This window comes from Phasianus colchicus, chromosome 6 (assembly GCF_987193195.1).
Source record: "Phasianus colchicus chromosome 6, bPhaCol1.hap1.1, whole genome shotgun sequence".
NCBI classification, from domain to species: Eukaryota; Metazoa; Chordata; class Aves; order Galliformes; family Phasianidae; genus Phasianus; species Phasianus colchicus.
The window spans coordinates 13,648,831-13,670,537 of NC_143441.1; the positions used below are offsets into that span (position 1 = coordinate 13,648,831).

At 41.3% G+C, this 21,707-nt stretch overlaps 1 protein-coding gene across 2 annotated transcripts in view; it reads left to right on the plus strand.

Annotated features, from left to right (window-relative positions):
• Positions 1 to 303: 303 nt before the first annotated feature.
• OSBPL10 (oxysterol binding protein like 10) overlaps positions 304 to 21,707 on the plus strand; it is a 102,980-nt gene continuing 81,576 nt past the window's right edge. Inside the window, exon 1 of one of the 2 annotated variants that reach the window (XM_090142512.1) lies at positions 304 to 391. Coding sequence is in view for 1 of the 2 variants with exons in the window: in XM_031590260.2 (XP_031446120.1) it covers positions 2,053 to 2,342 (290 nt within the window). In the remaining variant the exon portion in view is untranslated. Of the gene's footprint in view, positions 392 to 2,008; positions 2,343 to 21,707 lie in introns of those variants that run through there. The other variant, XM_031590260.2, reaches the window with a different exon arrangement.

Here is a 21,707-nt window from a genome sequence, read left to right on the forward strand (position 1 = left end):
CTCCCTCGTGGGAACACAACTGTTATTTGGGTTTTATTGTATAGAAAGACATAGAGAGGTTTCTGTACAACTTTATGAGAAGGCTTCTTTTCCTGACATAACTCTCTTCTAATAAATTCTACGGAAGACAGAAAAAAAATATCTTATTTCTTTATAATATAGAACACACACAGTTAATGGGTTGCAGTGGCTCGTGGGAAGCTGTGGTGATGACACTGCTACTTCTGTAAAGGATTTTGTTCCACTGTTGGGGGCTGTAGCTGTAGCTGATGATGAGAAAAATGAAAGCATTTCATGCTTGTCACCAGAGAGCAAGGTCTGAGCTTCCTGAAGGAGAATGGATCCTTCATTCCAAGGTCTTCTGAAAACTGTGGCCATCAAATTGATGGAGGTGAGTCCAAGAATAAGGATTTTCAGATTGTAGTCGCAGTTTCTTTCTATAGTGAATAAAGACTGGGGAATTTTACATGAATATTTAAGTAATAGCTCTGCCTTGAAAAATTACTGTCAAATATTCTCTGTTTTAAAGAAAAACTAAGCTAATAATCTTTGTCTGTGCTGCAAGAGATGTACACTAAATGTTCCACCAATGAAAGGCTAAATTAAAATTCAAGTTTCCAGACTGCAGTGCCTCAGTATTTAGCTACAACATAGAAGTTTAACTACCCAAAATTCAGGATCGAGTTGTCCAACATTTCAGCTAACCAACTACAACACATATGGTAAGATTTTCTGGAGAGAAAACTGGGAGAATCTGAGCAAGAAGCCCTCCTGTCTGGTTTGTACTGGAAACACAGGCCTCTAGTTGTGAGAGTTTGGAAGGCCTGAAAATCGTCAGTGGTGCAGAATAGGGGATGGCATATGAGATTTGGTACAGTCCAAAGATCCCTAGAACTCTAGCACATGGAAGCACACAGCTTTTCAAGGGGTTAAAGTACAGCACTAAGGTTGGTTCATTCGTGCTTCGTCAGTCCCACTGAGACCCTCCGTATTTCAGGTCTCCAGTTGCAAGATGACATAACTGCATGTCAGGTGTGCTGTGAGGATGTGTACTGTAACAAGGCTGAGGCACTTGGCTAACACAGCAAGGCTGGCTGTGGAATCGATCTGGGAGAATGTAACCACACAGCTCTGTACCTTGCTGACTGTACAAGGACCTGCTTGTCTTTTTGCAGTGATCCTAAACGATCTTAAATCATCCTCTGTCTTCAGGAGATGCAACTGAGCCCACAAAATATTTTCTGCAAAGCCTAGATCGATGGTAGAACTGATGCAATGCGCCGATGTACGTGAAAGGACAAGAGGGAATGGCCTTGAGTTGCTCCAGGGGAGGTTCAAGTTGGGTATTAAGAATTTCTTCTCAGAAAGAGCAGTGAGGCAGTGGCACAGGCTGCCCAGGGAGGTGGTGCAGTCACCATCATCTGTGGAGGCGTTCAAGAACCGTGTGGATGTGGCACTGAGGGACGTGGTCTGTGGGCATGGTGGGGCTGGCAGTTGGACTAGGTGACGTGAGAGGACTTTTCCGATCTTAATGACTCTGTGACACTACGGCGTCCTGCAGCGTGCCGGGGACGGCTGTGGCACCGCTGCTGCTGGGCACACGCATCTCGGCGTGCACCGCGCGAGCGGCTCGCAGACAGCCGCCTCCTCGGTGCCACGCTCCGTGGCCACGGGCACTCGCGCGCATCCATCCGCACCGAGAACCGCCCCCCTTCCGAGCGTGGCTCTCTGCCGGGCGCAGCCTTCGTAGCGCCAGGGCCGCGCGCCCCGGCACGCGCTGTGCGGCGTCGCAGCGGTACGCGCGCAGCCCTGCAGGGCCGCCGCCCCCCGCGGCGCTCAGCGCGCAGCCAGGGCACGGCCCAGCGGCCGCCCGACGCCCCCCGGCCCCCGGCGAGGGGCGGCGCGCGGTTCCCTCTCCCGCCGCGGCCCGGCCCCTTCTCCCCCGGGCGCCGCCCCTCTCTCTCTCCCGGCGCCGCCCGTGAGTCAGGGCTTTGCCGGGCGGTAGCGGCGGCCGCGGCCGGAGCGGGCTTGCACCCTCCGCCGCGGGGCTCCATGGAGAAGGCGGCGGCGAGCGAGGGCGGCGGCAGCAACAGCAGCAGCCGCAGCAGCAGCCGCCCCACGTCGGCGGGCTCCTCTCCCTCGTCCTCCTCCGCCGGCCGCGGGCTGCCGGGCCGGGCGGCGGCGGCGGCGGGGAGGCTGGATGGAGGCGGCGGCAGCCCCGGCTCGGCTGCGGCCAGCCCGGGGGGCGCGCAGGCGCCGGGCGGCGTCGGGAGGCGTCGGGAGCCGGTGCTGGAAGGGACGCTGAGCAAATACACCAACCTCCTGCAGGGCTGGCAGAGCAGGTAATGCGCCGCCGGGCCGCGGCCTCCCGGCCCCCGCCGCCCCCAAGATGGTGCCCACAGCCGCCGCCCCGGGCCGCCCCCTCCCCTCCCCGCCCTGGGCAGGTAGGCCGGCGCGCTGTGCCGGCCCTGCCCCGCCGCTCCGCGCCCTTCCCGCCGCCTTCGGTGTTTATCTTTGTTTCGTTTTGTTTTATTTTCCACACGAAGGAGAGGCGCACCGCTGTGTGGGCGCGGGAGGCTCCCGGCTCCCTTTCCGCCGTCCTCCCCGGGCAGCTTACCTCCCTCACGCCGGGAAAGTTGGGCGGGATGAGCGGAACGGGTGCGAGCCTCACGGAGCGAGCGAGGCAGGGGTGCCGTGCTCGTGACCGCAGTCACCGGTGTGATTTGTTGGCTTCGGGGTGGGCCGCCGAGGAAGCGGTTAGCCGTGTGCTCGGCGAGCTGCCGCGCTGCCCTTGCTGCGGGACAGGTGCTGCGCCGCGCCGAGGTGGCGGCCGGCTGCGGGCGGGACGGACGCCGTGCGCCCCGCTGTGCGCCCCGCTGGGCGCGGGGCCTCGCCGCGGGTTGTGGGACTGAGAACCGCGCGCTGGGGTCTGTGGAACGCGGGCGGTTCTCCGTTGCTGCTTTACTTCTTGCTGAACTTACTGGGTGGGTGAGGTTGGGTGTCTGTACCTCAGCTTTTTAATGTACGGCGTCGCGGTGGCTGCTCTGAAGAGAGACAGTGGCTATAGAGAGAATGTCTGCAGGTCCAGCCACAAACCTTTGGAAAATGAGACATAAAACCAGAAAACTTTGCTTACGTTGAGTGATCCCAAGCAGTGAGAATGCCGGCATAGCTCTCTCCTGGATGCTCCGGTAGTAATTTTAAAGCATTTCTAAGTGAGAAAATTAAATGGTACAGATGCCGAGGATGCTTTGATGCTCACTCTTGTGGAGCAGGGCTGTAGCAATACTTGCTGAAAAGTTTCAGAAACTGATGTGATTTTGTGCGTGGGAGGACATGCACAGGTTATACCCACTGTGGGTGATAGTGAACATGCCAGGTCCAATATGGATAGGCACTTCTCTCCCTAAACCAGGCACCTTTCACATACACGTATAGGCTGCACTCATGGAGACATAGGGAAGGCCCTTGACCATGTCTTGGCTACTGCTGCTCTGTGCTAGATTTGTGTCAGAATCCTGTCACTGATTTATGCAGACCTTCTGTCGTTTTGTTTAAGAACCAAATAAACACATTTGATATTAAAATGAACAACTGACCCTTCCTCCTTTTTCTTTTTTTTTCCTGGTACCGCCATCTCTTTTGGTAGAAGCAGTAACTTTTTCTAATCATGTGAGTGTTGCTAAGGGTCACGTTCAGGTAACCTGATGGAAATTGCAAAATTGAGGTCTTCGCATGTAAATCTTTGGGTCTAGAACTGCCTGTCTGTTAGTTTGGGGCAGCGTTTAGCACTGATTAGATCTCTGATAAGGACGGTGGTTTAAGACAATGTGTATGATCTACGTATGTCTCAGAAACTTCTGTCTGAAAACATCACAGAGATAAATGTCGCATGAACAGTTCCACTGTAGCACTTGGAAGTTAATATTATTTTACTCTTAGCAGTCTATTGTAATCCTGCCATACAACGCTTTGTCAACCGCTGATCTTATTTTGTGTAAATCTGGCTATTTGACTGCGTGGTTTATGATGAGACAGCTTCTGGGCTAAGTGATGTTTCTAGTTTATTCAGGTGTTCCTTGATTTATGTGTATGTTGGGGTTGGTGATGCCAGTTTTAAACAAAACAGTTGCGACTGGAAGGTTACAAAAGTCGGTCTTACTATAATTTCCAATAAACAAGTATGCGTGGGTTAAAGAGTGGTTGTTTGGAAGTGGAATGATTATAGAAATTAGTTCTGAGTTTACTTCATTTGGAAAAACGCAGGATTGTTTAACTTCATGATCGATACAGCCAGATGGCACGAATATAAATAAAATGGAAAAATAAAGAGGAAACTGATAGAGTTCAGTGATCGTGGCTTTGAAATGTTTTAAAGTACCTTATCCATTAGCCTAAATAATTTAAATGTGTTTAACATTAGCTTCTGCCATGAGGTATTGAAGTAGAAAGGCTTTCTTTCCTAAGAGGGTGACCTCTAAAATTCTGAAGACATTTTTGTCTTGTTTGAATTACAATAAATTGGTGTGGCTTTTTATCAATTGTCCTTTAAGAGGAGTATGCAAGATATTCCTATTTTGGACGGGGCAATATTGAAGCATAACACTGCATTGATGAACAGTAGCTGAAAGAAATGAAGGCCTCCGGTTCAGCCAATCTTGAGAGCTGCATTAATTTCTATTTTAAGAATTTCTGAGGGTTTATTGTCTATTACTAAATAAATCTATTTGTTCTCTTCCAGCAGATTCAGGAACAGCCTGTTTTGGAAAAAAGCTAATACATATATATTTTTAACCCTCACACCAACAGACGAAAGGGCTGGGTTTTTTTGTTTGTTTTGAGGCAGTTTGTTGCACAGTAGAGTTGTCAAGGGGGCTGGGCTTTTAGAGTGTCTCTGCTAAAGTCTGACTTGCCATTGATTTTTCACAGGTGTGAAGGCAGAGAGCAGAACAACCTCAACAACAGACACTTTAATGTAAGAACATTTGTATCTGATCTGAGGTACTAGAATATCTCGCTGTCAGGACAGGTCAATAATTGGCTGCAGGACTGGTGTTAGTGACAGGGGGGCCTGCATGAATGAACAAGGTTCTCCTGGCCAAACTCAAATACAAAAAGGAAGAACAGAGAGGATGAAAGCAAGGTCAGGTAACCTGGAAGGAATGGAGAGAGCAGCTGGGGATGAAGTTAGGATAGCTGAAGTCCAGATAAAGTTGAATCAGGCTAAGGATGTAAAAGCCCTTCCTGTTCCCATTAACAAGTACATTAGTGAACACTAGGAAAATGTTCCTTAATGAAACAGGAGATCTGGTTACCTGAGACAGTGCTAAGGCTGAGGTACTGAATGCCTTCTTCAGCATTTGTTGCCTTCAGGAACACCGATATCAGAAGGAAAGGCTGGAGCAAGGAAGTTGTAAGTTTAGTGAAGGAGGATCAAGTCAGGGAACACTTAAGCAAACTGGACATTCTTAAGTCCATAAGCCTTGATGGGATGCGCCCATAAGTGCTGAGGGAGCTTGCAGATATGATTGAGATACAGCTTTTGATATTCTTTGCTCAGTGCTTCAAGGGAAACTTGGAGAAATGCCGGAAGACTGAAGGAAAACAAACATTGCTCTTATTTTCAAGAAAGACTAGATGAAGGACACAGGTAACTACAGGCTGGTCAGCCTTCCCTTAGTCACTTGAAAGGTGATGAGACAGCTGATCCTGGAAACCATTTCTAGACATGAAGGAGATGATCAGGAGTAGTCAGTGTGGATTCACCAAGACGAAATAATGCCTGACAACCTGATAAGCTTCTACAGTGAAATCACCAGCCTTGTAATTGTAAATGAGGGTGGAGATGTGGAAGTTACTTTCCTGGATCTTTGGTAGTGTGCCCCATATGCTCATCATTGAGAAGCTATTGAAGTATGGTCTGGATGAGCAAATAGTGAAATGGATCAAAAACTGACTGAAAGTCAGCACAGAGAGTAGTGGTTAGTAGTGCAAAATCTAACTGCGTGCAAGTGCTGAGCAGAGTACCCTAGGAGTTGATTCCGAGAACAGTCTTGTTCAAAGTCTTAATTAAAGATGTGGATGATGAAGTATAGTAAACTTGCAGATGTCATGAAACTGAGGGAAGTGGCTTACTCAAAGGAATGTGCAGCCATCCAGAGTGACAAGGACAGTCTAGAGGTAGGTTGATGTCGAGTCCAACAAAGAGAGATGGCAAGTCATTCTGGAGAGTAATAATGCCAGATGTGCTGGGGACTACCCAGCTGATTGTCAGCTGGGTGGCCCCCAGCAGAAAAGGAGTCCTGATAAACACCAAGATAACTGTGAGTCACACATGTGCAGATAAAAAAGCTAAGGGTATTCTTGGGTGCATTAGTAGGCAACATATTGCCTAGGGAAAAAGAGTTTGTCCAACTCTTCCAGTCGCCTTCTGTCTGCTTTCATAAGGTACTAACTATATAGCAAGTGCTGCAGCCCAGCCTTTCTGTTTGTTTCTTCTCTGTCATAAGAGAGGTGCAAAACATGTTGAGGGTCAAAGATTAAATAGTCTAGTTCGGTGATGGCTGCTCCGGGTTCTTTCATTGGTACCATTCAAGGTCTAGGAATGAATTGTGACTTTTTTCCAGTGTAAAAAGCAAGTAGGTGGTTACTGGAGAAATATGACTATACTTGAATATGTTATTGAAAGTTAAGTGTATGTTGCTAGTTTCAAGTAAAATTGAACTTAAAATGTCAAAAATCACTTATTAGTAATTCCTGTTTTAGATTATATGCTAATCATTTTTTTTCTTAATCCGGAAATCTAGGTAGCAAAAATAATAATATTGAAATGTGAGCTTTCTTTTTTTTACTCCTCTATTTCCTTCACTTTTTGCTATTGAAACTTTTTGCTCCTAATTATTTGTTGTTGAAGGTCATTGTTAGAAAAAAAAAAAAAAACCAACTAAAAAACCTCTTTGTTGTATACCTCTAATTTAATTGTAGGAAAGTTAAAATTTTAAGTGAAGATGCACCCTGTCTGTGCTAAGGTAATGGTTAATTAAACCTAACTTGTTTGATCACTAACTGCTTGATTTATCTTGAATAGCCTTTTCGTTGCCTCAAAGCAGATATGTCAGGAGAATGGAGAAGGCTTTTGAAACAGAGGAATGAAGTTAGAGAAGGGCTTTTATCAAGGTAATGGCAGGAAGAGAAATCGATCATTCTGTCTCTCTGCCCTTCAGTGATGCTCACAAGAAACATTTTGAAGAAAAAAACCTTTGAATGTCAGGTTGAAATTCAAAAGGATGGTCTTGTGGTTTGGACTTTGGAGATGTCCGTGGCAGTTCTCCAAGCAATCCACATTTCTCTTGTCCTCGGGCCGGTAACCCAAGTTCTCTGTTCTTTGTCTGCCCATATCACATAGAGTCACTGCTACTTATGCCTACGTAGAGGATAAATTCATATAATGTATGATAATTTACTATGTAAGATGCTTGATGGCATCGTAGGCTTAGGAAAAGTCTGTTTAAAACAAAGGAGACTTGAGCACTTTCACTCAGTCAGTGTGTTTGGGATTTTCAAGTGCACTTCAGAGCTGAGCAGCAGTCTTGGTACCAGAGGGAATGAAGTGACAGACAAAATAGACCGTGGTCTCCCTTTCACCCAGATGTCACACTTTGCTTTCAGACAGTGAAAAGAAGTGGCAGTTGGCTCTAGCACTTACCCTTATCTGGATTTAGTTATTACTAGTTCATCTCACTGCTGTCTTTTTGAATGGAGATCTCTGTGCTTAGCAACGCAGTGATAAATGTGGTTAGAGGGAGCACACATGCTCTTGCTAGCTCATCTGAAAAAATGCACCCGTTTGTGCATACGGATTTGTGTTCAAGTAGGGGAAGTGACAGTAAGTTGTTAAACTAAGTAATGTGCCTTGGAGTCTTTTTGTGAGCATATAAGAAATGTATTCAGGAGGTTTTTCACATCGCTTTATACTTAAAAGCAATTATTAAATAAGAAGAATGCATTTGGGCTTTAGCTTCTCTTTGCCTAAGTAATATAATAATTCTTACCTTGTTCTTTATGATATATTTAAAAGGGTTTATTGTATTTAAAACCTTTCAAGTGAAAAGGGTGCTGAAAATTACTGTCAACTCTTAATGTAAAATGACATATTTTAAATCAGCATTATAATGGATGAAACAGAAAGCATTGAATTTGATACAAGTAAAAAAGTTGAGTTTCTTTTCTTGGCCTAATATACTTCCAGGACTTTTTTTTTTTTTTTTCCCCCATGTATCATGTCGTTATGCTTTAGGTCTTTTAGGATTTTGGGAATATCTTTCTGAGATGGCTGAGCACATTTTAGAACCTCATCCAGAGAGGCAAGGCTTCTTATTTTTTTTTAATTTTTCTTTTCTGTTGCAAATGTATTTCAGTAAACACTGTTGAAATACTACTGTACTACTCGTTCCAAGATGGCGTTTCCATCACACCAAGAGTAACATCTCCTGTATATTTCCATGGAAACTACAAAAGATACAAAGAACACAGTAAGACTGGTAGAGTAAGCTATACCTACAAAGCACTATTTTTTCAGCATACCCACCACCATTAGCTATGAGTTTTCACCAGCGATGAACAAGAGCCAGCATGCCTTGCTTGCTAAAAAAAACCAAAAAAAACCCAACAAAACAGCATGCACCAGTGAGGTGACCTGCTATTTCACAGCTGCTATGATGTTGTTGTTGCTGGGGAAATGTTGCCCATGCAGTTCATCTTCCATCGACCTGAACAGATGGAATTCAGAAAGTGCCAAATCTGAACTGTATGGTGGGTGTGGTAGGACAGTCCTGTACAGATTGGCAGTTAATATGTGTTAACCTTTTATTTTTATTTTTTTTTACTCTAATATTGTTATGTGTACTGTGTAGGAGACAGAAAACACCGCTTACCAAATTTCATTTCCTTGTGCATTCTTTTTGGAATGGTGATGTTATCATTTCTCTGTTGATAGCTGAACCAGTGCAATCTTCAGTGGAGCTGCAAGTCAAGATTCCCAGCAATTTTAATAGTTTATGACCTTATGATTACTGTTGGCTATTTCAGTGCTTTCTTCAAGTCTGGACACTGGAACTGTATACAGTTAATTGTGACTGCACTAGGGAACAAATGCAAATGTAATACATCCCATTTTCTCCAATTCAGTATTTCCTGCTTAAAATGTCCACAAAATCAGCTTTTAAGGTCTCCATTACAGTTTTGGGAAATTAGCTTTGTTCTGACTTGTGAGTTTAACTCTCATTACACGCAACACTGATACTTCATGTTCCCTGGTCTTGCTCTGGTTCTCCAGACAGACACATCCGTACCCCTTCTCTTGCAACTTTCTGCTTGCCTTGCTTGAGTTGTATGTGGTCTAATGCCTGTTAGGGTTTTCTCTAAGCTGTATGTGGTGCTTTTTATTCTTCCTTCTTCTGATGTCCATTAGCATACTCATTTGGGAAGAACTGTGATGCTCCTTTTTTTTCCAATAGGAAGGTGATAAAATGTCTCCCTGCTGTATGCTCTATCCATGGTTAGCACATGGTTTTTCATGTTCCCTAGTAAGTCTTAGAGTTTCTCATGGTTTGTGGATGCCTTATTTTTGTAGGGGGAAAAGTAGTAATTATTTGTTTAAAAACCTTAGAACATTTAAGAATTTAAAAATATAACTGTTGAAACGGATAATTAGTTGAAGAATTACTTTGGAAAAATGTATTAGTGTGAGGATTAGTGTAAGGATGTATATATATGTATGTATGTGTATATATATATAGATAGTGCTTTTCTAGGTCAATCTTCTTTCTTGTAACTACAGCTCCTTTTGTCACTAGATGTATGATTTTTATTTTGACGTTATTAGAATGCATGCTATTTGCTGAGGATAGCTTATTTTCATGTCATCAGCAATCTTTATGGAGATTTTTTTCATCTTGGTCATTGCTAAAAACTTTAAGCCAAGAACTGATTGCCAAGGAACGCTATTATAAATGCGTTCACTTGAAGGTCCTTGTTCAGTTATATTTTGAGGCTGGCTACATCCTTTAGCTGTTTTTCAATGCATTTAATGTCTCTTGCTGAAGTAGAATTGTTCTGGGGTCTCCGTGCTTCTTCTACTCTGGTTATGGGAAGAAAAAAAATGAATTGGCTCATGACTAAGTTACCTAGGTGTAGGCAGGATGGAGCAATAAAAAAAATGTGTTATTCATTGCTGCAAGCATTTGGGCATTTTGCACTGGCACAAAAACCTCTTCTGAAGGTTTTTTTTTTTTTTTTTGGTGCCTTATCACTGTAAGCTTTTTATAGAAGCTCATGCTCTTAAAAACAGGAAAAAAATCTCTCTTTCAATTGGAAGGCTTGCCTTTCACACCATTGGCATAGTTCTTTTTTTTCTTTTCTTTTTTCTTCCATTGGGCACATTTAATCTTACCTGGTTATTAGGCTTTGATTTTGTTACTGTTGGGTTACATATCAGTCTTTTAATCTTATTTTTATTAAGCAAGTGGAAGGAAAGGGTGATGTGACAGTAGAACAGAGGAAGAAAGATGAGGTGTACAATAGTGGGAGAAACTTAGGAAAGGAATAAAAGCAGCTGGAGGAGGATTGATGGAGGGAAAGGGAGCCATGGAGGAGGAGGAAACGAAGGAAGGAATGAAGATGTAGATACAAAACTGAAGACAGTATAGGGGTAGGTCTTTAGAGCAGTTTTTTTAAAACTGCGAAAGGAAGTCTAGAAATCACCTGATATATATATTCAGAATGATGTTGAGGAAGCCTGAGTGAGAAAATTTGCTTTATTTCTTAATTTTAATCCTACTTCTAAGAACGGCACAGAAGAAGGCAGAAATTATTCTTTTCTACTTTGCAGAATGCTCTGGGCAGTGCCAACATTTTTCTGCTTTCTTACCTCTCCCACCTTCTGTGGCAGAGCTTGTTCCACGTTAATAGTATGTGAACTGCAGCCAGGGGAAGCTACTGACAGCGCCCACCTGGATATATAGTCCTGTGCCAGGCTTATCTTTGCCCTTCTAAACACAGTATTGTTCATGTGTAAATTCAAGCATATGTGATGATTTTTCTTTTTAAAGGTCATACAGACCTTGTTTTTGATTAAAGAATGAGTATCTGGGTTTTTGTGCATATATAGGACAGAGATTTTAGATATAAAGCAGCAATTTAACACGTAAAGGTCTTTCAAAGTAAATGTTGCTTGCAGATCAAAATACGCTGTCTCCAGGGGGATCATGGCTAATACTCTGAATATCTCACAGCATATTGATGAAACCACCATTTGGTGGACTGTAGATTCTGTGCATATGTTTCTAAGAAGCGCTGTTGACAAGATGCTGTGTTGTGAAGAGGGCTGCACATCAGCTGTCAAGACCAAACACAGAAGCTTTAACTTCTCATCTTAGTCAATGAATCAACAGTTCCAAGAGAAAAGGTAGGGCCAACCCTATTCAGAGCATTGTCATGGAGAGCCGAGAAATTCCAGCTCTCATAAGGTGTAGCAAGAAAGAAAGATCTGGTTTCTGCAGAGCTTTGTTTGAACTTGTTGAGATGGAGAAGAGATAGAAGTAAGCTGGATAAGAGATGGAAATGAGCCAGCGCAATGGTAACCAGGAAGCAGCTTCCTTACTTTGTATGTCTTAGTTTCATCCATATGATGTATGGAGAAGGCTCAGTGTGGTCTTGAATATGTTTGTAATTTCAAATTGGGTATTTGGTGATAACAGATTTTTTTGTTGTTGTTGTTTAAAGCTAGGAAAAACAAGTTGTAGGGAAGAGAGAAACTGAGAAATACAAAAATTCCAGAAGCAGGACCTCCTTAAATTGCCCATTGCATTATTTAGTTTCATGTAAATAAATATATTTAAAAAAATACAGGCAACTTCCAAAAATGGCATTAGTGTTAACATAGCTGAGTTCTCAGCCACTTGTGTATGAGCACAGAATAAATATTACTTGTTCAACAGGTTCTGTGGGTGAAATAGTATTTTAAATGAACATTGCTGTTGGGAGAAGTGCCAATATTCATGAGGTTCAATTTGGAGAACCCAGATGATAAATTATCATCTTGAAAGTGAAAAATAACAGCTGCTTTAAGCAGTATAGTAATCACACAGAACAAATTTGATGGAATAATATATCTGGTTTTAACTTGCATGAAAATTATTGCCCCAACAGGTGTGTTCAGGAAGTGTGTGTCTGCCTGAAAGTGTCTGATAGTCTGTGTAATCATACAGAATATATTATAATAATTTGTGTTTGGAGTAACTACAGAGAATATACCTTTATGAATTATGTAAGTGATGCTATGTGGAATGAGAGAGGAATGAAGAATTGGTATGAGGACTGCTGTTTCCTGGCATCACTGTGTATGCCTTTCTCCATCTGGAAACTGCCTTTGAAATCTTTGTGTTTATTGCTTTTGTAAGTGGTGGTCAGCTCTTGTTATGTGTTCCAGAGTTGGAAAAACATCTAAAACCAGGCTGTTTCTCCTATATAAATTACATGGGTAATGTACGCAGGTCCACATCTGCATAAAGATCTAGATAAACATGAGAATTATCAGGGGAAAAAAAAAATGAAGGAGCCAAATTCTTGTATGCACCAGATTTGTATTGGCATTACAACCCTGACCTACATGATGTAGACAAGAACATTTCAGATAAAAGTGAATTATGAACTGTTCTAATTTACTGCTTTGCTGGGAATGTTATTATCGCTTGGAACACATTACAACACATACAATTAAAAAAACCTGACAGTGAGGTTGTATCCTTGTCAGCTTTGCAATACATTACTCTGTAAAGTAGTTTCTAGAACTAAGTTGTAGCATGGCTGTTATCTTTTTTTCTTAAAACAACAACAACAACAACAACAAACAAAACTCAACACACACACACACACACACACACACACACAGCCAATATTTTACACTATGGTGTTTTTCAAAAAACAGAAGCCAACCCCAATATTGTCTATTTTATCAGGTAATACCATAGGTCCTCTGTAGAATTTGGGCAAGCCTTAAATGAAGCACTGTCTACTGAGGTTAGAGGAAGAAGCGCTAGATCTCTAATAAAGAGCCTTTCCTTGTAAAATCATTGTCAGAGGTTTAGATATGTGTTTAGGTTTATCTTTTGCTGTAGAACAGAGATCCAGAAGTGGCTCTCATTGATTCTAAGATGATGTGGTTTTCAAATTGAAACATTAGTCTTCCAGTTTACAGGAAAGTTATTTCATCTTGAGGTCTCTTATTCCTTGATGTTCCAGTACATAGCTAAAAACATAATGCTGAAGAGTTGCTGGCTTCTGGCAATGATTCTTGCTGAGGACAGGGCATTGTAAAACAAGGTTGAACTATGAAGGTCTGACAGAGAAGTCAGTGAACTGTGATACAGCCTCCATAAAGCTCAGCTGACTCAAGGCAGCTATATTTATGCTATATTATTTGTTGATGGGATGTGAATATGCTTTGTACCCTGTTGGATTGTGCTGTTGTAATGCAAATACAGTCAGTATGTTTCTCTGGATAGGTTCTTTTTAAGGGGTTGGCTTCTGACTATTGAAAATATGTCAGCTTGAAATCCAGCCAATATGAAAATAAACCAGGATTACTTGTGTAAATACTTTCTTGCCTTTTTTTTTAATGTTAATACATGGACTGCTTAGTCTTGGCAGTTCTCAGTGCAGAATGGCCTGAGAAGAATCATAGAAAATCAGAAAAATAACACAAGAAAAGACCAGAAACTTTTAGGTCTTCAGGTTTCTTCTATCATTAAATAACTTGCTAGGAGGACTGCTAGTTCCAAACCCCCTTCACCTCCCCAGTTATTATATTTTGATAGCAAAAATGTGATTATGCTGGGAAAATAGCACATTACTACTTTTCTTAAGTAAGGCACTAATTGAGATTTAGCATAAGAAGGTAAGAGAACAGCCACTATCTGAAAGCAAAACTCTTAGATGTGGATATATATGTAGGAATTAGTTGCAGGCAGTAAGCAGGTGGTGCCTTTGGGCAGTCTCCTCCAGCTGTCCTGTCTTTCCCAGGGGCTTGAAGTGTCAAATATTATTGCTCAGAAGAAAACCTGTAACACATACTGCATTTCTACTAGGCTTTGGGAGGCTGGAGGATTGTTCAAACGTAGGAAGAACTGAAGGTTCCCCTTTCACACTGTGACTGTGCCACACTGTCAGTGTGCGAAGACTGTTGGGACTGTCTCTGTCATGCATGAGCTGTAATAGAGGGTGCAGACGACTGTGAAAATTGGTAGGAGGCTCAGGTGGGTCTTTCTTGGGCGCAGATGTTCTGGTGGGAGGTCTGTGTTGAAGGATGAGTCATAGAAAATAGCAAGACCTTCTAAGCAGGTGCTGGAGCAGCTTAGCACTGTTAGCTTGATGGCTTAGGTTCATGTCTTTTCTAGTTTTTAAGTGGAAGAATTAAAATCTTGAGGAGAAAGTGTTGAACAGGTGCTGAATCTAGTCTTGATCCTTCCTGTGTAGAATTGCTGGGTTGGCAGTTGAGTCTGAAGGGATATGAAGTAGGATCAGATAAGTGGCATGAATCCACCTGTCGTCTTTCTTGTGTTTGAAGGATCCCTCTCAATGTTTTCCCCTTTATCTGATCTTTTATTTGATGCTGTGGCAATGAGTGTAGGGTTGGTCGGTGTTCTAGGAAGTGAATTGGAGAAAATGCTTGAAAGTAAAGAGATCAGTTGTAAAAATGTTGCATTTTCTAATAATTAGCACTGGACAGACTGACTGTCGGTTCCAGAGATTAGGCCAATGGCTTGAAACCTTTTGGAATTTTATTCCTCTTGAACTTAAGACTGGATTTTTCACAATTTATGTCTGAACAGATTGAACACTAGGGGTGTGGAATAGGTATCTCAACCGAGGGACTTGGACAGCTTAAGTGGAACTGTCAGTGATAATAGAGAAAGCAGCTGGTACAGGAAGAATATACAGTACAGTTTCTCACAGATTGCATTTTTGAGATGGTGTCAGGACATCAAGAACAGATGTCTAAGAGACTGAAAATGCCTACTGTACTCATATGTTGAGTTTTGACTTTCATTACATTCCTTCAACTGGATTTAGTTATTGGAATACTGAATTGCACACTTTTAAAAAGGAAACTATAAAAATTATGGAACTGTAACTAAGTTCTGGAAATCTGAAAACTACTGGAGCTCTGCTTTTGTGCCTTATCTATAATGATCTACACTTGTTCTGCTTGCTTCTTTTTTCCCTAGTAGTACTGTCATACTTTAGTTACTTGAACTAATTATGATGGATCTTCTCTGCTTCAAAGAGTATTTAAACTTAGGAGTTGGTTTATTGCCCAGTGTTTGATGCAGAAGTTCAGTTACGTTGTGTTCTTCTCTTTTTTTTCCCCCCCTTCTCTGTAGTGGTTTCATGGACTGTGTGGTAGGCAAGCTTGTGATTGCAGTTTTAACAACAAGCATGGGTTACTAGAGGAATCTAAGGAATACCTTAGTATTATTTGCAAGAATTTTAGTCTATTATTAAGGACTTCTCTCCAAGTGTATTTAGTGTTTGTATTTTTTCTCCTTCTATCACACTATTTCCTTGCCATTGCTTTTCATTTCATTCTGAGCAAAGAGGGTGCAGTGCTGGATCTGGTGTATGACAAGTGTATGGGAGGCAGTAGGGTAACAAGGGGCACTGCAGAACAGGAATGACCTTTCAGTATCAAATCATTGCTAGGAAAACGTGTTAGTTTTTGCTCTCTAAGTTGAGAAGTATTACTTCTTTACGGTGTTTTCTTGCAAGAACTAATGTGTGTGCAATGATATGGCTGTTAAATGTATGACTTGTAGGTTCTATTTTCATTTGATACTAGCGTTCCATTAGAGAATTTTATTTTCTTCACTTGAACATCTCCAATTATAATGTCTTAGATGCAAGTTGTTTTGTTGAAGAGAGGTCCAGGCTATCTTGGAAATTTCTTTCATATCAAAGCACTAGCATACTGCAACAGTGAGGAATTTAAACTTCTGTTTTCACAATGCTTGATCGTAGTTGTTCATACATCAGTTATGGCAAAGGTACTCATTTGTGTGGGAGGGTGGATTAAATTAGAAATTCCTGAATTGCTTTGTTATAAATGGCATGGCTGTAATGCTAGGAATGACAACAGAAATCATGTTGTGCTTGTAAAAAGTTATTGGTGAGCCTGTGCCTTTTTGTAGAGTAGCCTGATTGCTTCTGTGTTAACTCTTGTCAAATTTTATTGAAAATTGCTTACTTGCTGGCTGCCCAGCAAATACGGTTCTGACCAATTCAGTAAGACATAACAAGGGATTTGACAGAAGCATATGCTGTGTTGGAGGTCCCTGCAAAATGCCATGTTTTCATGACTTTAAAATTGAAATTGGTGTAGTACTGAGTACAGTGGAATCTGACTTGGCAGGACTGCTGATGCTGAGTGGTAAAAATTGTTCTTACAGTCTGCTTTCTTTGGTCATAAAAGATTCATATTAGTAAAGTGGTTGTTAGTGTGGGAGAGGCTGTTTTCAGTGTGGGAGAAAGGTGTTGCATGCAATTGCATGAAAGCTTAGTTTCCAGAAGTCTGGAATAGTTGAGGGTTCATAATGCAGCAGTAAGTGAGCTTCACTGTGTGCAGGACAAACTGAAGTGAGTTCTGCCATGTACGGTACTTGAGATCTACGGCTGAAAACACCAGCTTGTGGTTTCCATGTAATGCTAGTAGCTGGCAGAGGCAATGGACCACTGTCCTACCAGATGGATGATTCTCTGAAGTTCCTCTCCTACCCAAAGACTGACCTGGCAAGTTATGTGCCATCTTTTTCTTTAGCTAACAGTGTTTATTATTGTACAGGTTCTGCTGGAATGCAGTGCTCAGTATTGCTGTTGGCCAGAGACAGGAATTGAAAAACAAAGGTGACAGGCTGGTAGTTCTGATCTAATGATGAATAGAGGAGGGTTTCTTCAGTTGAACTAGGCTTTTTAAGTGGTCATCCTCAGTTCTTACGACTGTTTATGAGACTCTTTATGGATAGTGATAGGACAAGGGTGAATCGTCTTAAACTGAGACAGGGCAGGTTTAGGTTAGGTGTTAGGAGGAAGCTTTTCACACACAGGGTGGTGATGCACTGGAACAGGTTGCCCAAAGAGGCTGTGGATGCCCCATCCCTGGAGGCATTCAAGGCCAGGCTGGATGTGGCTCTGAGCAGCCTGGTCTGGTGGTTTGTGACCCTGCACATAGCAGGGGGTTGGAACTAGATGATCTTTGAGGTACTTTTCAACCCAGGCCATTCTATGATTCTGTGATTCTTCCTTGAGGAGCAGGATTGAGAACTAGAATTGTTTTTCACTTAAGTTTTCTAAGTGCAGTTCACTTTATTTTGCCCAATTATGTGAAATTTAGGAGGCACATTGTTGTTCATTTTTGTACAATTGCTGTGGACTGTGGTGTAAATGTCCAAGATATTGTATTTCTGTTTAAAAATAAGTAACTCAGATTAAAAGATCAACATTAGATATTTAATATTTCCAATTTACTGATCATAGAGGAGTTCTCTGTATTAAGAAATACCAGAGCTACTTTTTTTTTCTTCTTATTTTCAGTGTAGTTGTTTTGGAATGGAATTATTCACGTAGAATCTGAACAATTGTAAGAAGACGATTATGTTGGTTGTTTTTTTCTTTTGGTCGTCTTCCATGGAAATACATCACATGCAAATTAGATGAAGAGTAACTTTTGGAAGGGCTTTGGCTTCCAGCAGATGTCATGTTCTTTGCAGTCTCATGCAAGTGCAGTCTCATACACAAATATCTGCTACTTTCTTCCAAATAACAACGTTTGAAAAGCGGATCAGTGCAAGAGATGCTGTCACCCAGTGTGAGTCCATCAGTTTTAATTTCACTGAGGACAGGTTGGTCCACTGCTCTGCAGGGGCGATGATCTCTAGCAGTGAAGTGGGAGCAGACATAACAGCTTCGCCTGCCTGGAATACATTAATGGCACCTGTGATTTGGAGTCTGCATGTATTCAACAATAAAGGTGACTTTTGATGTTTTCGAATTGTGTCTGTCTGAAAACTTTCAAAATTTATGGGGTGATTTAGCTTCCTGTGTACCTTCGAGTATTTTCCTGCTTGCTCTACCTGCATACATTTTTGTATTTATTTATTTATTGTCTTCTGGTAGTATTTCTGTCACATTACTCTCTCAGGAAGACCAGAGAAAGCTGAAGCTAATATCTCCAGGCTCATATGACATCCTGGCTGTTTCTCATACATCAAAAAAAAACAGGATACTTTTTCTACCTGCTGGTCATTTTTAAGCTTAGCAGAAGTGACATTAAACAGAGCTTTACACAGTGTGCCTGAGGGTGTTGAAAATAACGAATATACTGGATTTGTGCTTTCACTTGTAGGTTTAATTTTTCATTATATATTGTTCTTTAGATTAGCAGATGATAAGCCAGAGGTCGAATAAATAATATAAGGTAGAAATGAATGGGGAAAAGCTTGTGTTTATTCCTCTCTTTGAAGAAAAATACTCAGACAATAATACTCAGTACACAGTCAGTTGAGATTCTTAGTAGTGTTGAATATAGAAAAGTCTAAGCATCAGAATTGTTCTCTGCAGTTTTATCCATGCTGATAAATACAGCAACACAACATGTCACTAAAACAGCCTTCCGATGATACGGTTTCACAAGGTTTTCTGAACTGAGTTAAGAACACACTGTCACCTAAAGGAGGTAAACTTCTTACTTATTCCTCACCGCACTCACTCATGGCAGTGGGATTCCACTTACGAAAGTGACAAATAAACTTGACAAAAAAAAAAGATGAAAAAATTATAAATATATCTTAAATGTCAATATCTGTCTTGTAAAGTACTCCAGCTTCAAGGATAACAGTTACATCTTTGCTGTCACCAAAGTGCTTGCTTAGTTTATTGAAGCTACAGGAGAAAGTCTAATGTTCTGAATAACTTGAAAGAATAACATCAATATATTATCAAAATATAGTCCTAGAGTGGCGGTTTCCCCTCCTCTCCGTCAGTCATCTAATAAGCCTAGGAAGGGGTAACCAACTAGTTCTCATCTTTAAGTTGTTATTGATGGGCTAGTTTTGTTGAGAACTTGTAAAAAGAAAACTGCCTTCACCAACTTACTAATTAATCCCTAGTAGGTGTAGTCCAGGAGGGGACTGTATGCTTTGCTTTTGTTTGGGGGTGGAAGTCAAAGTAATAGTGCTTTATACTCAACTATAGTGTCTCCAGATTTCTGTTTACTTAGTTTTAGGTATATCTACTGAAAACCTTCTGGCAAACCCAGTGACCAAACTGTTCTGCTCGTCTGCTCCTTAATTGTCATCTTCTTCTGCTCTATAAATTGTCCATCGCTCGTTGGCAGCAGAGTGGTTGTGATAAAAACCAAGTTTCTGTCTCCATAAACCATTACATGAGTGACTGCTCTAATTAATTTTCAGTAATATCTTTCTAATGAAAACTTCTAGGCTCTTTTAATAAGAGATTCTACAAATCCCTTCTAACTTCTTGTATTGCATGTTTAAATGTGAGGGAAGAACTAACTAAGAGACAGTCCTGTTTTCCAGTAGGTATTTTTTTCAGTAAGTGTTATCTACAAAATAGAGCAGCATTTATAGCATAAAATTTAACTTTCCTGTGATTTCAGGGTTTTTTACATTCTCTTAAAGTGACCCAAGTATCCCCTAAGCAGTAAAAAAGAATTTACTTGCACTGGTATTTACTCTTCATTCTTTATATGCTGGTCAACTCCCTGAAGTTCCCGGACTAACCACTGTGCTGTACCTGTTTTAAGTGACAGGCTGTCGCTGTAGCACACTTCACCTATTATGTTTCACCTACACAGACAATTTCCATGGCTTTTAACTCTAAGACATTGCAGCCCAAATAACTTCTGAGTTAAGACAACAGATTCCTTTTCTTTGTGAAATTGGCTCAAGCTATGATTGAACAGTATTTCTAATTTCCGTTCTCTCACTGTTAAATTGAACAAAGAAGCAGGCACTTAGAGTAGCTGAACTACTCTATAGCTACTCTAATTGAAGTCAGAGTATTCTTGTTATTTGAGCTAGCTCTATTTGCAGTCCATTTTGTGGTCTTGATTACTTGAATAGTTTCCCAGAGTTCCAACTTGGAGGTGTTTGGGCTTTGGCAGCCAGCAATTGTCTCTTCCTCAGTTTCAGTGCTCTTGCTTATGTTCAGGGTCACTCTCTGTGCCTTTGTTATTTGATGTATTAATATTTCAGTCCCTGAGAGTACTTCATTTCCAGGTGACATCCAAACTAATATCAGATCTGACATAACAACTCAGGCCCACAGTGGCTGTCCTATGCTTAGGTACTTTTCTGCGTGAAACCAGTAATTTTTGGTAATGAAGGCTCTCAAAGTTCAGCAGATGGGTGAAGGTGCCTCCACTAGGCAGGACATAATATCTAGTCACAGTAATGCAGGTTTGAGAACCTTACAGGTTGTCGCAGAAGAGAAAGGAAGAGTTGGGAGATACAGGTTAGAGAAATATTAACCAGATTTACCTCTGCAAATATGGGTTGGATTCATCATGGGCATGCAGTACGAGGGAAGTGATAGGACAGTTCAGGATGGGACAATTGGAAGGTATTGTGTAGTGGGAACCTGTGATAAATATTTACTGCTTTCTTCCTTCCTGCATTTTCTGTGCTTTTGGTAATAGTGTCTGCCTCACTTAACATAATTTAGAGGGCCGGAAAAAGGGCGTGTGGGTACTTCAGTTGGATAGATGTTCTTAGTTTGTTTTCAGCAGTCTTTTTTTGCTGTGTGTATCTTTTGACATCACTGAAGTTTACTTGCAGTGAATAGCAGAGAACTTAGATTATGGATCATACCGAGTAGTTGGAGATAAAATTGTGATGTAGACTTGACTGTCTGACACATGTCTGTGGGATGTGGTTTTCTTTAAATTTTGCTGCATGATCATGCTGACATAAAACCAGCGAAGCGATTTCAGACTTCCATTCTGTGGGCATTGTGGAGATAGGATGCAAGATGTCTGAATTTGCCACTCTCCCACTATGTCGTAGGAAAACCAGCTTGTCAAATGATTATTTTTCATTGATTTATGGATGTTATAATAGCGAACACCAAAAAAATCAAGGTAATGTCATGTCTTCTCTTTCAATCTATGAAGAATCCTGCAAAATGTGGCAAGTAGTTGTCAGAATTCTCTGTAGTGTATTGGCTCTTGGTCAAGTTTAAATTCATTATTGATCTGTCATCATATGTGATCGTCCAGAAAATGCATTCTCTGTGTGCACATCTCTGTGTAGATACTACTGAAAGAATATGGTATAATAGCATCAGTCAGACTTAGACTTGTCAGTTGGAGCAGCTGTGTTCACTGGCTACATTCAGTGTCATCTTTTTTATTACTTTCATTCAAATAAGCCTCTGAGATTCTTAGGTTTTAAGGTCATTCATAGTATGTTTAATGGACATAATAAAGTCTTCTAGTTCAAAATTTCAGCTTTCCACAGTCTGGTATTTATCTTGTTGGAGAGATGTATTTTTTGTGTGTTAGGATATTTTATAAACTGCTTATTTTGTACTGAATTTTTAAGTACTTTGTGGAAAAGGAGTTTGTTAGACACAATGCA